Consider the following 17299-nt stretch of genomic DNA (forward strand, 5'->3'; position numbering starts at 1 on the left):
CCTCTAATTTGTGAAGAAGATCCGGTCTGCACGGAAGCCTCTTGCGAGGCTTTTGCGATAACTGGAGGAGATCTGCGTACCACCATTGACGGGGTCATTCTGGAGCTATTACAATAATTCTGGTTTTGTGCCTGTAAATTTTGATGATCACTGTGGGAATTAGAGGAATGGAAGTGAAGGAAAATGGCTCCCTGTTGCAGTTACCCCTTTTTGCCTGATATTGATTCTGACTTGACTAAGAAATGCGCTGGGACCCTGCTAACCTGGCCCCAGCACCAGTGTTCTTTCACTAAAAATGTGTGTTTCCACAATTAGCACACTTCTGGCAACCAGATAAGTCCCTTGTAAAAGGTACCAGTGGAACCAAGGGCCCTGTGACCAGGGAAGGTCCCTAAGGGCTGCAGCATGTGTTGTGCCACCCTAAGGGACCCCTCACGTAACACATGCACACTGCCAGTGCAGATTGTATGTGTGGGTAAGGAGAAAAAGGCAAAGTCAACATGGCATCCCCTCAGGGTGCCATGCCCACAACCCACTGCCTGTGGCATATGTAGGTCACCCCTCTAGCAGGCATTACAGCCCTAAGGCAGGGTGCAACCACCAGACCCGAGTGGAACCAACTACTGGTGCAGGAGTGACCAGCAGGGGGCCCTCACCTTTGCCCAGTTGGTGGCTGGTCCGAGAAGCCCCCCTGCCTGCATCGCCAGAGTGACCACCGGACCCTCCATTGAAACCAACGTAAAACTCAACACCTACTTTGCGCACTGCATCCGGCCGCCCCGTGCCGCTGAGGGTGTATTTTGAGTGCCTGTTTGTGACGGCCTCCATCCCATGTAAAACTGTGTACATTACTGTTTTACTTCAAAGTTCTATATTTACCTATCCCAAGTACCTTACAATTGATGTACGTACTTGAATTCTGAATGTTGTGGTTCTAAAATAAAGAAAATAATATTTTTCTATATAAAAACCGATTGGCCTGGAGTTAAGTCAGAGTGTGTGTTCTCATTTATTGCCTGTTTGTGTACAACAAATGCTTAACACTACCCTCTGATAAGCCTACTGCTCAACCACACTACCACAAAATAGAGCATTAGTATTAGCTAATTTTGCCACTATCAACCTCTAAAGGGAACCCTTGGACTCTGTGCACACTCTCTCTCACTTTGAGGTAATATATATGGCATTAACCTTCGTCCCTGGTCGGTAAAACCTGGATGCGAAGTCTCAGCATTTTCAGTTTTCATCGGAACAGGTCTAACTTAGGATAACCCCCCATTGTTGGAAAATGTCACTTAAGACATTCTCGTGAAGCACCTAGTCATGAGAGTCTGAAACTTTGGCTGAGGGAATCCACTTGTGTGTTCTGGTCTCTCAGAAGGCAAATTGCTGTGATTGACAGCTTCCTAGCTAGTAGCCAAAGCCAGATGGTTTGTGACTCTCGGCATAGACTGAGATCTAGTGCCCCCTGTTTGTTCAAATAGTACATCGTGGTCATGTTGTCCGTTTTGACTAAGATGGAGTTGTCCTTGATAGATGGGTAAAAGGACGTGAGGGCTAGATGCACTGCCGTCAGTTCCAGCAGACTGATGTGATATTGCTGCTCTTTGTCTGACCACAGTCCTTAGGCTTAGAGAGCCCATGTGAGCCCCCAGCCCTGAAGCAATGCATCTGTTACCAGCGTTTGGGTAGGAATGCTCCGATGAAAAGGGACCCCTACCAACAGATGATGTTGGTGAGTCCACCATTGTAGTGAGTTATTTGCCACTGGTGAGTTATTCTGTCATCCCATTTGTCTGCAAATTGGCTCCACTGATCCTCCAGGTTCTCTTGAAGAGGTCTCATGTGTAACCTGGTATTCGGAACAATGAAAATGCAGGAAATCATGGAACCCCGAGTGATGCTATTTGTCTGGCTGTTGGTTGTAGAGTGTGAAGTATGCTGTGATGCTTCTGTGCTAATGATAATAGTCGCTCTTCGGAAAGATACACTTATGAGGTGTGTGTCCCAAATAGTGGATCCTCTAGGTTGGAGTCCATATGGACTTCGGTAGATTTACTTTAAGACCCAGGGATTTGAAGGTATCTAAAGTGATTTTGAGGTGTTGCAAGGTTTGGACTGAAGTGTTGCCTTTCAGTAACCAATCGAAGAGGTAAGGGTAAATAAAAATCTTATTCTTTCTCAAGTGTGCTGCTATTGTTGATACACATTTGGAAAATGTTTGAGAGGCTGATTTTAGCCCAAAAGAGTAGTCCCCTTTATTGGTAGTGGTGGGATACAACTACGAAGCGAAGGAATTTGCGGTGTTTCACTGCCACAGGGATGTGAAAATATGCATCCTGTAGGTCTATGGAACACATCCAGTCCCCTTGATGGAGTTGAGGAAAGATTAGATGAAGGGCCAGCATTCCGAATTTTTCTTTTCGAAATACTTGAGATGTCTCAAATCCACAATACGTCTGAAAGCTCTGTCTAGACCTTTCTTCTGTATCACGAAACAGGTGGAGTACACTCCTCCTCTTTGCGAAGGTGGAACTTTCTCAATAGCTCTTTTTTGCAGTAGAATGAGAACCTCTTCCAGCAGGAGAGGCTAGTGATGACAATCTGTTTTTGTTGGTTGCACCAGAGTAGGAGGTGACTTGAAACATAGAGAATACCCATTTTTGACATTATTTAGCACCCATTTGTCTTTTGTTATGGAGCGTCACTCGTTTATGTAGTTCGTAATACTTCCCACCCACTGGAGTGGGTGACAGGATCAGGAGAAGTGGGTCCCCATTGGTTCCCTGATGTTTTGGTTACAGACTGATTTTGTCTGCTGGAGCCAAGTTCCCTCGTTTTTCAGGACTGATAGAAAGGTAGTCTATCTCCTTGCAGCTGTCTTTGTGACCGATGAGGGGTCTGAACCCTCTGCTGGCATGGATGTCTATCATAGGGGCTATACCATCTACAGTATTCCTTGCGTTTTTTTTTTAGCCCCACAGCCTTGAGTGTGTCTAGTTCAGATTTCATCTTGGCATTTCCTCATCTGTGTGGGCCCCAAATAAATAATTTTTAGTGAATGTGAGGTTCAAGATGCGATGTTGAGCCTCTGGTGTGAGTCCTGTTAGGCAAAGCCAAGATAATTGTCTTGCACATATACCATGCGCATATCCTTGAGCAGCTAGAACTGAACCCATCAGCAATTGCGCTGATTGGCTACTAGGCATCCTCCTTGTAGGATTTCTTGAAAATCCTGTCTTCCCGAGGTAGTTTGCCGGCAAACCTGTTTAGAGAGTCCCACAGAGATCAGTCATACCTTCCTAAAAGTGCAGATTCACTAGATACCTTCATAAAGGAAGCGGAGATACCACACATGTTCCTCCCAAACGAGTCTAGATATGCTTGCTCTCCTCGTCTGCACGGACCGTTGATGATGTCGCCACCGAATGGGTTTTCCTGGCTGCAGCTAGAATGACAGAATCTGGTGGAGGATCGGTTCTAAGAAATATTGGGTCCTGGTCTGGGGCCTTGTGTTTCTTTAGGATTCTTGGAGGTGCTGCATGCAAGCTTGCTGATGTCAGGAAAGTATCCATGGCTGGTTAAAAAAAGCCCAGGAACGAGCGGTAGAAGCTGTCTAGAACAGGAGCGATGATGCAGCGTTTCAAATATTACCAACTATGACGCTGTAGATTTAGGAAGTTCTATATTAGCATATGAGCTTCTCTAACTAACACCTCATTAAAAATGTTTGTTCTCCACTGGAGAGACTCTTGCCAGAGGAGAATGTTAGCGTGGGCTAGAGAGGTCTGGATGTCTGTGGCGACCTACTCCTTGTACGTGACCGAGAAGTACTGCGCTTTCGTTGTGTAATAGGTTGTCCTGTAGAAGATGGTATTGTCACCCACTTGGCTGGAGGCGGTGGAGAAGGTGTTCTTGGAAAGGATGCTGGGGGGAATACAACCGTTAGTACTGGGAGTCCGGAGATTGATGAGCCGGGCTCTTGTTAAGGTCCTCTAACCACCTTGACGAAAGATTTATAGGAGAGACATGCCTAGAGTGTTACGAGGCTCTCGAGGACATGATAGAAGACCTACTTGGTATGGTCATAATATGGTCCTGCGCCTGCGGCACTGATGTTGTGAAGGTCATACTAGGTGAAGATTGTCTGTGTTGTCTTTGGTCGATGTGGCGAGAGTGAATGGTGCTGAGAAGTTAATTTTGACGGAAACTGGACAGGTGAGGAGTGTCTGGACGTCAAACGACGGTGTAGTACAATCGACAGAGACCGTTCATATCTTGACGCCAAGTGTTTTGCCGGAGAATGCCTTGACATCGAATGCGTTGACAAACGCCTCAACACCAAGTGATAGACCACCGGGGGAGTGTCTCGACTTCGAACAGCATCTTGTTGCCGTCGGCAGAAACCTCGATCTTTGTCTCAACGTTGATTGTTTTTAATGTCAGTGGGTCTGGGCATGCCCTTGACGGAGTATCAGCACGTCAGTGGTAGCTCAACGTCAAGCACTGGGTGACTGCCGGAGACTTATCCATCGGAGGTGGCTGTCTCTTTGACGTCATGTCCTTTGACATTGCATGTGTCGCCATTGACAGAGGGGTGCTCCTCGATCTCGGTTGACAATGTTTCTGCGACGACAGGAGTGATGACGCCAACGGGGAACAAACTGGTATCTTTCTACCTGCTAAGGTAGATCTTTCTCAGTTTGTCTGAAGAAACTTTTTCCCTGGAGACCTCCTTCTTAAGAGAGGTGGATGACATTTTCTCCCTCTCATGCTGGCCAGGGAGACAAATTCTCTCTCTGTCTTTCCAAGTTCTTTTTGACAGATTCTGGCAGTGCTTGCAGGTCTCAGGACAGTGGTTTTGAGATAAGCACACTATGCAGACAGTGTGGATCAGTGTGAGCCTTCTTTTTGCCACAAGCATGGCATTTTACAAAAAGGGAAGTCATTTTCATCAGAGAAAAATGCTATTTTACTCAGCAAAGGAAAAAATACGTTGAGTAAAATGAAGAAAACTGTTTCTAGAAGTTTTTTCTGGGAAAAAAAAAAAAACAACTCAGAAGAATGAGAGCTCAATGCTCCAGTATCCTAACAGAAGGAGCCGGAAAAAAGAACTGACCTAACTGTAACCTCACTCTCACCTCTGAGGCATGGTGGGATACTGGAGGTGCCCAGGACCTTAAAAGGCACGGTGCCAGTTTTTTGGTTCTGCTACATTAATTAGGATGAAGCCTATTGGCTAATAATGCCCCTGTATTTTCACTGCAGTTTTTCTCTCAATATGGAATTCCTTACACTTTCAATGCTCTCTTCTTTGATTGCAGAAAGGTTTTACCTCTAATTGAGGAGTTTGATTAAAGGAAAACTTCACAAAAATAAGACATTTCTAGCATGTTCGTCAACATAGACTGCATTATTGCTTACACATGCATATGACATATAAACTAAAATTATCTACACTATTATTACTCTAACATATACATTTTATGCATATAAAAGTGTGTTTAGTTATGCTCAGGGGTCTCTGCACGTGGGTGGGAATATACAGTGTGACTACTGATGAGGATCCCCTGGAAAAGAACTACCACAAACTCAACTCCGACAAGACAGATGTACTGCTCTTAGAGAAGAGCATCTCCACTTGGGAACACAGCCAGTGGCCAGTAAAATTTGGACCAACACTCACTTAGCACAGACCGTGCATGCAACTTAGGCATCACCCTTAACAACAAACTGACCATGAAACGACAAGTCAAAGCAGACGCCGCCTCCTGCTTCCACAACCTGCGCATTCTCCACAAGATCTTCAAATGGAACCCTGTCAACAACAGAAAAAAACATCACCCAGGCCCTTGTCACCAGCCGGTTCAATGAGGGCAATGCTCTCTATAAAAGCATTTCCTCCCAGCTTCTCCTAACAACTCTAGATCACACAGAATAGTGCAGCCAGACTCATCCTGGTCCTCCCCAAATGGACCCACATCACACCCCATCTCAGAAACCTTCACTGGCTCCCCATCCAGAACAGATGTTATTTTAAGATCCTCACGCCTGCCTACAAAGCTCTACACAGTCAAGAAGCATCCTTCATAAACAATAGACTGAACTTCCCCTCAAGAAACCTCTGCTCCTAGTCTCTTGCCCTCGCGGGCACACCCCACATTCGTGGGGGCCTCTCCTACATTGCCCACAAGACCTGGAAAGCCCCACCCTTGCCCTCCGAACAGCGTCCTCCCTGGCAGACTTAAGAAAAACTCAAAAGCTGGCTATTTGACAGAGACTACGCACCCTCAGCGCCCAGATACCCCTGGGGCGATACAGCTGCGATTTAACAAATGTTCAATTAATTTGCAAAATGTAACACCTATGAGCTCGTAAGAGATCTGTTGTACATGTCACCAGGGGAATACTGTGAAAGTAGGATATGCTACTTATTTAAACTAGCTGCAATTACAGGTGGCTATGGTTTTACTAGCAAAAGCCAGACATGAGACCTGGTCTCCTCCTCCTGCACCTTGGTACTCACCCTACTCTTAAAGAAGCCAAACTAATATGCAAGAAACTGGAACTCAAGTTAAGAGAGGAGTATGTTGACTGAGCAAAAGGAGCCCTGAGATTCGAACTGAGGAAATATAAACTTCATATTTGTGAAACAATACATTTTATACCTTATTGTACTGAATGCTGTCAAGTCTGACAAAGAAATGTTCCAGCTCATTAAAGATTTTTCAGTTCGTAGGTTATCTAATACTATCTTACATACACGAGAGCTCACATAAAAAGCGGTCAAACTTTCTTGAGACCAAGATAAGAGCAATCCTGAATGTCCTTGCGCCAGATAGAAATGCTAGCTAGTACACCGAAATGGTAAGAGTTGAAAACCCCTAGTTCCACCATCTCTAACAGGACATAGATTCTAGACCACTGGCCACCAATGTCGGAAAGGTTTACACCAAATCTCAGTAACACTGAAATATGGGTTACGACTAGATTCCTTGTCACCATCACAGTGGCAGAAAAATATTGGCACTCTGCGGCCCCTGGTGAGAGCTAGTAAAACACTAGCCTTCAAGCAGCTCCCTAATGATTGGGAAAGAGTCTCAAAAGGCCCTCTATTTAAAAATCCTAATGCAGACTGCAGGAAGCTGGGTCTCTATAAAGTAGACTAAAACAAAGTACAATGTGCATAGAGTCCAGTGGATCCCCAAAGGTTTGTAAAGGCAGAAACAGATAGGTCTAATGCTCTTTTTGTATTAGTGTGGTCTATCTACTAGGTTTATCAAGAAGGTGTGTTAAGTATATGTTTTACTTCCAGAGGCAATAAATGAGACAAAGAAATCCATATCCAATTTAGAAAAAAAACAATTGCTTTTATATATGCTTTGAACCAAAGAACTTCGTTACGAGTTAAGCAGTTTTTAAATTAAAAATACTTTTCAGTTTCAAAAATCGAGAGTGCAATTTTCAGTCTCTTCAATGTTAACCTATGGGAAAAAAGCAAGAATGCAGTTTTGCAGATAAGTATACGGCATAGAGATCTAATATTCTGGTCTTTAGGTCAACACCAGGCAAGATTCAAATCAGCACCACGTGTGCACCCCCAATGGCACAGAGGCGGCCGGGTGCAAATGTTAAATTCAGAGCCAGATGCCCAATGCCATCCAATGGACATTGGGGGTGAATGAAGATGCGCTGTTCACAGGTAAGTAAAAGCCGATTCAGAGATTGGTCTCCTGGGGTAGAAGTAGGCACGGGGTGGGGTGCCACAAAGCAGCACCAAACTTACAATCTCACAACGGCGGTCGGATGTAGAGTGCCTCGGTTTGAGGTTGCAGGCGTCGCTGTAGAGTAAGGTCGGGGTCAGACAACCATGGACTCTTGTTCAGAAGCGCTAGGTAACCTATGCAGGACCAGTGTGCCACTTGGACTCGGGGTCATGGGCGAACCAGAGGCGGTTCAGCAGGCAGACCTCTTTGGAGTTGGTTTCTTTTGACAGGTCCGCTGTCCACAGGAGTTCTTGGTCTTTATTGAAGGCAGGCAGTCCTCCCAATGCTTTGGAGGTCACTGGGCTGCAGGACAAGTTGTCTTCTGGTGCAGGTTCTTCGAGGACTGCAGACAGGACAGTAGGGCTGGGGCCAAGTCAGTTGGTGTTTTCAGTCTTCTCTGTTGGGGTGACTTCTGTGGTGTCTGACTCTTCTTAGGTTGACATGAATCTGAGTACTAGGATTCAGGGTTGCCACCTAAATACTGAATTTAGGGGCATTACATGGAGTGCCAGGTGGTAGCCAATGGGCCACTCACTCATCTTTAGGCTAACTACACCCTTCCAAAGACAACCTGCTGTGGGAAGTGGGCATACCCTAAACCCAGCTGGCCTAATTCCTTCCATACAAGATGGAGGAATTTAGAAATTAGTGTCCACTACAACTCGGCCATCTTAAGGGGTGGGGCCGGCTTGAAGTGGGAACTCCTAATTTAACAAAGTGTCCTGCCAGTCCTGCCGCCAAGAGGTGTCAGGCACTGCAGGTCGGCCTGCTCCACCATTTAGAGAGACTGGAATGTCCATCCAGCCTGGGAGAGGAGCTCACACCTTAGCCCAGAGCAGGCCTTTGTTCTGAGCTCTTGAGAGCACTGGTTCTCACCTCAGGGGGACAGAATTCTGTTCTTGGTTGGCTGCACTGGTTTTGACCAGTGTCCATGCTAGGAGCTGGCAGGTTTTCAGGGGGTACGTCCAAGGTGCCTTCTAAGCGCATGTATTAAATCTATCTCTGGATTCAGTGAGGGTTTATTAATGCAGATGTTTGGTACCAAATATCTTCAGTGAAGACATCATGCAGCTGGGGAACTCGTAATGGCCTGTATCCAGCATATGTACCCAAAACTGCTTCCCTGTTAATTTACCAAGTCTGAGAAACAACATAGCAGGGGCATATATGCTCAGGCAGGTATGCTCTCATGTAATATAATGCACCCTGCTTTTAGAGCTGGAAGGCCTGCTAGAGGGGTGACGTGTATTTCATACAATATAGAGGGGACAGGACACAGACTTTGGGTCATGTCATGTTTTCAGTGTATCTCGGCACCAAGACATGCAATCTTCATTGGCCACACTGTGCACAGTTGGGAAGATGGTCTTCGAGGGTGGCACAATGTGTGCTGCAGCCGTCAGGGGCCTTCTTTAGTGTCCAAGGCCCTAGGCCCTAAGTTTATCATTTAATAGGGACTTGCAGTGGCAAGTAAAGTGTTTGTCAATTGGGGAAAACAACAGATTTGGGGGAAGAGATTTGGCACTGGGTACCTATTTAGCAGGTACCCAGTGCACCTTCCGCAGAAACTGCACCAGAAACCAGGCATAAAATGGGGGGGGCGGGTTGACCATGTCAAAAGAGGCACTTTTTCACACAGATCTTGTTCTCGCCAACTACCATCCTGTACGGTTACTTTGGTTCATGGTTACAATTTTAGAAGAGTATTTGAATGTATGATTAACTGAGAGACTAGTGCAGAGCCAAGAGCTGGATATTGTCCAGTCAGGCTTTCATACACTACAGAGTAATAAACAGTTGCGCTGGCCATGGCACATGGCCTTCGAATGCTGTGACTAGGCTGAACTGTCCGTGCTCAGTCTCTTAGATCTGTCCACAGCATTCAATACAATCGCCCACGACTTTCTGTTGGACAGGTTACAGAATAAAGGACATCCATCCTTGATGGGTGTAGATCCTTCCAGATCGGTAGGACATAGGCAGTCTATGGGCCTCCTACCTTAGAGGTGACTTGTATGCATTAAAAATGAAGGTTTGGGCCTGGCAAAGGCTTAACTTAACAGGTTGAAATGGCAATTTCAAACTGTACTACAGGCTGCAGTGGCAGACCTGAACGACGTTTTAAAGACTTACTTTAGTGGGTGGCATAATGAGTGCCACAGGCCCACTGGAAGCATTTAATTTACAGGCCCTAGATGCATGTAGTACCACTTTAATAGGGACTTGCAAGTAAATTAAATGTGCCAATTGGTGTAAGCCAATTTTGTCATGTTTGAGAGACCACAAGTACATTATCACTGGTTAGTTGTAAAGTGCTACAGTCAACAAAAACAAAGCAAAAACGCGAAGGGGTGGAGTAATACCATGCCAAGGACGTCACGTTTAACGGAGTCCATATGACCCTTTGAGAGGACATTATGAAAATTCAAACATTCTCGTTAAAATAGTGTTGATCTGTAAAGTGTAGTATCACAAAAGAAAACTCACAATATTGACATTAGTATAGACAATAACTACAATAGCTTTCCCCATCTTATTTTAAAATACTCACTTTGTAAGAATTATTAATCCAATCAATTCTTTGGCACATATTTCCTGAAATCGCCTCTCTTCAACATGTTCATACATGCTGTACATAAAATCAAGGACAGTTTCACTTCTAAGAACCTTGTGGCTGACATCTGTGCACAACATGATATTCATTTCATACTGAAGAATGGAGGTTGTGAAGCCTGGCCAAATCATCAGCCTGCAAAAATAAGCAAGTAAAAAATAAAACTATTTATGGCACTAAATGAAAGGTTATTTTTGATCCTTGATAATCACAACATAATTCATAAACATATGTGCTTGGCCGTGGATCACAGTAAAACTGAGAAATCGATCACAATTCAAACAAACCCTGGAAAAGCGAGTTCGCAGTCAAACATTTGGCACTATTCAGTCAATATAAACATTTTCTAAGCCCCTTTTGGATTATTTACAGAGGTCACCAACTCCCTCAAACAGAACAAAGGCACTTGGGTACTACAGAGGCATCCTGCATATAAATTTAGATTGTGTAATACTAACTACAAATTCTCAATACATGGTTAGATAACGTTCTCTCATCCCTAATACTCATGCCTCCCCAAAAATGCAGATCCAATACATGATTCTTCACCAACATCATAGCACTAGAAGGGAAGGAGAGTGCATGGTGAGGCACTGCCCTGGATGGGGTTAATGGCTTTGATAGAGTGTAATGGATTGGTTAGTCCTGAGTTTTGGAACGGCACGTACAGTGTGACTAAATTTAACAGCCTCTTCAACTACTATGTGCAAACCAACAACCTTCATGTCCCTCAAACTCAAACCTTTTCAAACCAATTCAAATTTCAAAAAGGAAGTGGGTAAGGGTGTAGAATTTCCACACTCCCTGGCTATCCTTGCCCACTCTAATACAGCAGTTATTCTTTCATGCCCTCAGTATCAGGGTACAAATCCAATCAGGACAAAAACAAAAATACACACTAATTTTATCTTTAAGTACCAATTTATTAAATGTGAATGTTAACTGACCCCCTTAAACACATCACATTCTGTTGTAGACTCACTTTTCAGATACTTCAATGTCCTCTCCTAATCAAAGGAAAATTCTCCCCCTCCCCACCAAATCAGTCTCTTGGTGTTATCTTGACACCAGTAAAAAAAGATACTCACACCGACTTCAATATACAATATGTCAATGTTTTCCACTCTTATCTACCAATCTGGTTTCGTTAACTCAACATAACTTTGCATATTTTCTTTTGGCAGTGGGAAAGCCACGAAGTAGCATCTAGGAAGCTTCAAGTAATGTAACAATTTAAAAGCCCAAACTTCCAACTTCACTATCAGAGGATGCACGCAGCAAAGCATGTCAATCCACCAGCCATTCACACCAGTGTTAAATTAGCAAGCATTCTTAATTGCCCTGCTGCAACCATTAGCCTACCCAACTACCTCAAAACAGTAACTGACTTTTTGTCTTTGCTGATGCCAAGTTATGATTTGAAAGTGTGCGGAGGCCTGCTAACTAGGCCCCAGCACCAGTGTTCTTTCCCTAACCTGTACCTTTGTGTCCACAATTGGCACACCCTGGCATCCAGGTAAGCCCCTTGTAACTGGTACCAAGGGCCCTGATGCCAGGGAAGGTCACTAAAGGCTGCAGCATGTCTTATGCCACCCTGGGGACCCCTCACTCAGCACAGACACCCTGCTTGCGAGCTTGTGTGTACTGGTGGGGAGAAAATGACTAAGTCGACATGGCACTCCCCTCAGGGTGCCATGCCAACCTCACACTGCCCAGGGCATGGATAAGTCACCCCTCTAGCAGGCCTTACAGCCCTAAGGCAGGGTGCACTATACCATAGGTTAGGGCATAGGTGCATGAGCTCTATGCCCCTAGTGTCTAAGCAAAACCTTAGACATTGTAAGTGCAGGGTAGCCATAAGAGTATATAGTCTGAGTCTGTCATACACGACCTCCACAGCACCATAATGGCTAATCTGAAAACTGGGAAGTTTGGTATCAAACTTCTCAGCACAATAAATGCACACTGATTCCATTGTACATTTTATTGTGAAATACACCCCAGAGGGCATCTTAGAGATGCCCCCTGAAAACATACCGACTTCCAGTGTGGGCTGACTAGTTTTGCCAGCCTGCCACACACCAGACATGCTGCTGGCCACATGGGGAGAGTGCCTTTGTCACTCTGTGGCTAGTAACAAAGTCTGTACTGGGTGGAGGTGCTTCTCACCCCCTCCCCCCCCCCACCCCTTGCAGGAACTAACACCTGGCGGTGAGCCTCAAAGGCTCACCCCCCTTGTTACAGCGCCACAGGGCATCCCAGCTAGTGGAGATGCCCACCCCCTCCGGCCACGGCCCCACTTTTGGCGGCAAGGCCGGAGGAGATAATGAGAAAAACAAGGGGGAGTCACTGGCCAGTCAGGACAACCCCTGAGGTGTCCTGAGCTGAGGTGACTGACTTTTAGAAATCCTCCATCTTGCAGATGGAGGATTCCCCCAATAGGATTAGGGATGTGCCCCCTCCCCTCAGGGAGGCAGCACAAAGAGGGTGTAGCCACACACAGGGCTAGTAGCCATTGGCTACTAACCCCCCAGACCTAAACACACCCCTAAATTGAGTATTTAGGGGCCCCCAGAACCAAGCAAGATAGATTCCTGCAACCTGAAGACGAAGAAAGACTGCTGACCTGAAGCCCTGCAGAGAAGACAGACAACTGCTTTGGCCCCAGCCGTACCGGCCTGTCTCCCCACTTCACGAAAAACTGCAACAGCGACATATCCCCCAGGGTCCAGCGACCTCTGAAGCCTCAGAGGACTACCCTGCATCTAAAAGGACCAAGAACTCCCGAGGACAGTGGCCCTGTTCCACAAAGACTGCAACTTTGCAACAAAGAAGCAACTTTTAAAGACCACAGGTTTCCCGCCGGAAGCGTGAGACTTTCCACTCTGCACCCAACGCCCCCGGCTCGACCTGCGGAGAACCAACACTACAGGGAGGACTCCCCGGCGACTGCGACCCTGTGAGTAGCCTGAGTTGACCCCCTTTAGCCCACCCCAGCGACGCCTGCAGAGGGATTCGAGGCTCCCCCTGACCGCGACTGCCTGCTTCAAAGAACCCGACGCCTGGGAAACACACTGCACCCGCAGCCCCCAGGACCTGAAGGATCCGACCTCCAGTGCAGGAGCGACCCCCAGGTGGCCCTCTCCCTTGCCCAGGTGGTGGCTACCCCGAGGAGCCCCCTCCCTTGCCTGCATCGCTGAAGAGACCCCTGGGTCTCCCATTGAAACCTATTGCAAACCCGACACCTGTTTGCACTCTGCACCCGGCCGCCCCTGTGCCGCTGAGGGTGTACTTTTTGCACTGACCTGTGCCCCCAGGGTGCCCTACAAAACCCCCCTGGTCTGCCCTCCGAAGTCGCGGGTACTTACGTGCTGGCAGACTGGAACCGAGGCACCCCCTTCACCATTGAAGCCTATGCGTTTTGGGCACCACTTTGACCTCTGCACCTGACCGGCCCTGAGCTGCTGGTGTGGTAACTTTGGGGTTGCCCTGAACCCCCCCAACGGTGGGCTACCTTGGACCCAATTTTGAACCATGTAAGTGCTTTACTTACCTGAAAAACTAACAAATACTTACCTCCCCCAGTAACTGTTGAATTTTGCACTGTGTTCAATTTTAAAATAGCTTATTGCCATTTTTGCCAAAACTGTACATGATATTGTGTTGATTCAAAGTTCCTAAAATACCTTTCAATTGAAGTATTACTTGTAAATATTGAACCTGTGGTTCTTAAAAATAAACTAAGAAAATATATTTTTCTATATAAAAACCTATTGGCCTGGAATTGTCGGAGTGTCTGTTCCTCATTTATTGCCTGTGTGTGTACAACAAATGCTTAACACTACCCTCTGATAAGCCTACTGCTCGACCACACTACCGCAAAATAGAGCATTAGAATGGTCTCTTTTTGCCACTATCTTACCTCTAAGGGGAACCCTTGGACTCTGTGCATGGTATTTCTTACTTTGAAATAGTACATACAGAGCCAACTTCCTACAATAAGTGTTGAATGAGTCCCATTCCCCCCTATAGTGAGGTTGTTGAGGTGAGCTCCCGAACCTATCAGTAATGCATCGGTTGTGATTGTGGTCCGAGGCACAGGGTCCTGAAAGGGCCGCCTTTTAATACGTTGGTGTAATTCCACCATTCCAGAGCAGTGAGTCTGGCGGTCCAACAATATTAGATCCTGAATTTGACCCTGTGCCTGAGATCATTGTTGAGAAAGACACAGCTGTAGTGGTCTCATGTGCAGTCTTGTGTTGGGGACTATGGCTAAGCATGAAGCCATCATTCCCAATAGTTTAATCACTAGTTTTACTGTATAAGTGTGGTTGTATTGTAGTTGAGATATGAGATTGTGAAACACTTGAATCCTTACAGGGTTTTGGATATGCTAATCCTGACTGAGTGTTCAGAATTTCTCCCAGATATGGTTGTACCTGTGACGCTTGCAGGTGAGATGTGGTAATTGTGAATCCTAGATTGGGCAGGATGTCTCTGGTATATTGAGTATGTTGTTGACAAATTTTAATTGTACTGGCTTTTATGAGCCAGTCATCTAGATATGGTAAGACATTTTTGTGTTGTCTCCAGAGGAATGTTGCAACGATTGCTAAGCATTTGATGAACACCCTCGGTGCTGATTTTACCCCGAATAGTTGCACTCTGAATTGGTAGAGCTTTCCTGATATGACAAATCTTAGATATTTTCGATGTGCTGGATGTATTGGAATGTGAAAATTAGCATCCTTGAGGTCTAATGCTGTAATGCAATGTTTTTGCAGTAAGGGAATGATGTCTTGTAGAGGGACTATATGAAAGTGTTCTGAAAGGAAATAGAGATTGAGGGGTCTGAGATCTACAATTAGTCTTAGAGTACCATCTTTCTTTGGTACGAGGAAGTACATTGAATATACACCAGATCCCCGTTGGGATATAGGCACTATTCTTGATGGCTCCTTTAAGTGGTAGTGATTGTACCCTCCTGTTTTAATAAAGTGAGATGTTCCTGAGTAAGTGTGTGACCGAGGGGTAACGTTTGGTGGAGCAGAGATGAGTTCTAGGCAATAGCCATGATGGATAATTGATAGAACCCATTGGTATGTGGTGCTGTTGTACCAAGGGGGGTTCCTCCCACAGATGTATGCTGTATTGGGATTTTTAAGAAGTCACTTTTGTTGAGGTAGAGGAACCCCTGGGAGGAGCTGATTAACCTATTCCTCAATAACTAGATCCTTTCTAAGAGCCTCTGAATAAACCTCTGTTATAGAAGTGTGGCCCTTGTTTTCATTGTAAGGTAGATAGTTCTGTGGTTGATGGTTTGAAACCACCCCTAAATTGGAGCCTACGAAAAGGGTCTCTAGTGGGTGTGGTGTATTAATCACCCACAGAGTTAGCTGTTTCTGAGTCCTTTTTAAGCTTATCTGATGTGGTATCAACTTCTGCCACAAATGAACAAGTTACTTACCTTCGGAAACGCTTTTTCTGGTGAATACACTAGCTACCTGTGGATTCCTCACCTTATTAATGCTCCCAATGTGCCAGCATTAGACGGAAAATCTTCCCAGCTCTCGACATCGACCAGGACGTCGCAATTGCACAACTCCACACGTGACTGCGTCTGATGTCACTGTGACAATAAGAGGTCCTCGCTGGCGTGCCGTCAGTTTCACCCATTTTTTACGTGCCTTTGAGGCGAACAGGTGAAAACATACTTCACGATAGCTCAAATGAATACATACATAAAAACATTGATGTAACAATTACAACCATCATTTACACTTAAATTATTAAAACATATACCCTTATAATACAGAAGTCTTGGTATGACCAGACAGGCAACAGGGAGGCGGGTGGGACTGTGAGGAATCCACAGGTAGCTACTGTATCCACCAAAAAAAGCGTTACCGAAGGTAAGTAACTTGTTCTTCTGATAGATACAACTACCTGTGGATTCCTCACCTTATGAATAGTCCCAAAGCAGTACCGCACTGTGAGGTTGGTGCCTGACCGGTCAAACCAAGAAATCCTGCAACACTGAACGTTCAAAATGGCTGTCCCTCCTAACTTCCTAGTCCAGGCAATAATGCTTTGCGAAAGTGTGAAGGAAAGCCCAAGTTGCTGCCTTCCAAATATCCACCACCGGAACCCCTCTAACCAGGGCCGAAGTGGCAGACTTGGCCCTGGTAGAATGGGCTCTAATACCCTCAGGAGGAACCTTCTTTGCCAACGAGTAACAGATCCTAAAGCAAAGAATGACCCACCTGGATAGTTCATTTATGGACCCCTCTGCCCTTCTGCTTTCCTACATATCCAATGAAGAGTTGGTCCTCCAACCGAATGTCCTTTGAGATCTCCATATAAAAATTGAGAGCCCTTCTGGGGGTCCGAACGATGGAGTCTATCTTCCTCCTTTCAAGGATGAGGAGGAGGGTAGAAAGGTGGAAGGGTAATAGACTGCCCCATAGGTAAAGGAGTGACAACTTTAGGGAGAAAAGCCGCCCTGATTATCAGCACCACTTTGTCAGCAAAGAATGTAACACTAAGGGCCTGAATCTCACTCGCACGCCTAGAAGACGTAATAGCTATCAGGAAAACTGTCTTAAGGACTAATAATCTTAAAGGACAAGAATGCATGGGTTCAAACAGTGAACCCATTAGAAAAGTCAAACACAGATTGAATCCCATTGAGGCATAAGAAACGGAGTGGTCGGAAATGTATTTGTTAAACCTTTCAAGAACCTAACAATAGGTGATTTAAACAAGGAAGGTTGATCTGGAAGGCAACGAAAGGCTGACAGTGCCGACAAATAGCCTTTGACAGTCACAACTGCACAATCCTTTTGTGCTAAAGTTAACGCAAACAGAACATCAGACAGATAGGCCCCTCAAGGGATCAATTTGTTTCTATCCACACCAA

The 17299-nt window shown here is 45.6% G+C and overlaps 1 protein-coding gene across 2 annotated transcripts in view; it reads right to left on the bottom strand.

Moving 5' to 3' along the window:
• PIWIL1 (piwi like RNA-mediated gene silencing 1) overlaps positions 1 to 17299 on the bottom strand; it is a 1338982-nt gene that overhangs the window by 870463 nt on the left and 451220 nt on the right. For both annotated transcript variants that reach the window (XM_069215364.1, XM_069215365.1), the window contains exon 8: positions 10318 to 10515. In XM_069215364.1, the coding sequence (XP_069071465.1) occupies positions 10318 to 10515 (198 nt within the window). The remainder of the gene's footprint in view (positions 1 to 10317; positions 10516 to 17299) is intronic.

This window comes from Pleurodeles waltl, chromosome 11 (assembly GCF_031143425.1).
Source record: "Pleurodeles waltl isolate 20211129_DDA chromosome 11, aPleWal1.hap1.20221129, whole genome shotgun sequence".
NCBI classification, from domain to species: Eukaryota; Metazoa; Chordata; class Amphibia; order Caudata; family Salamandridae; genus Pleurodeles; species Pleurodeles waltl.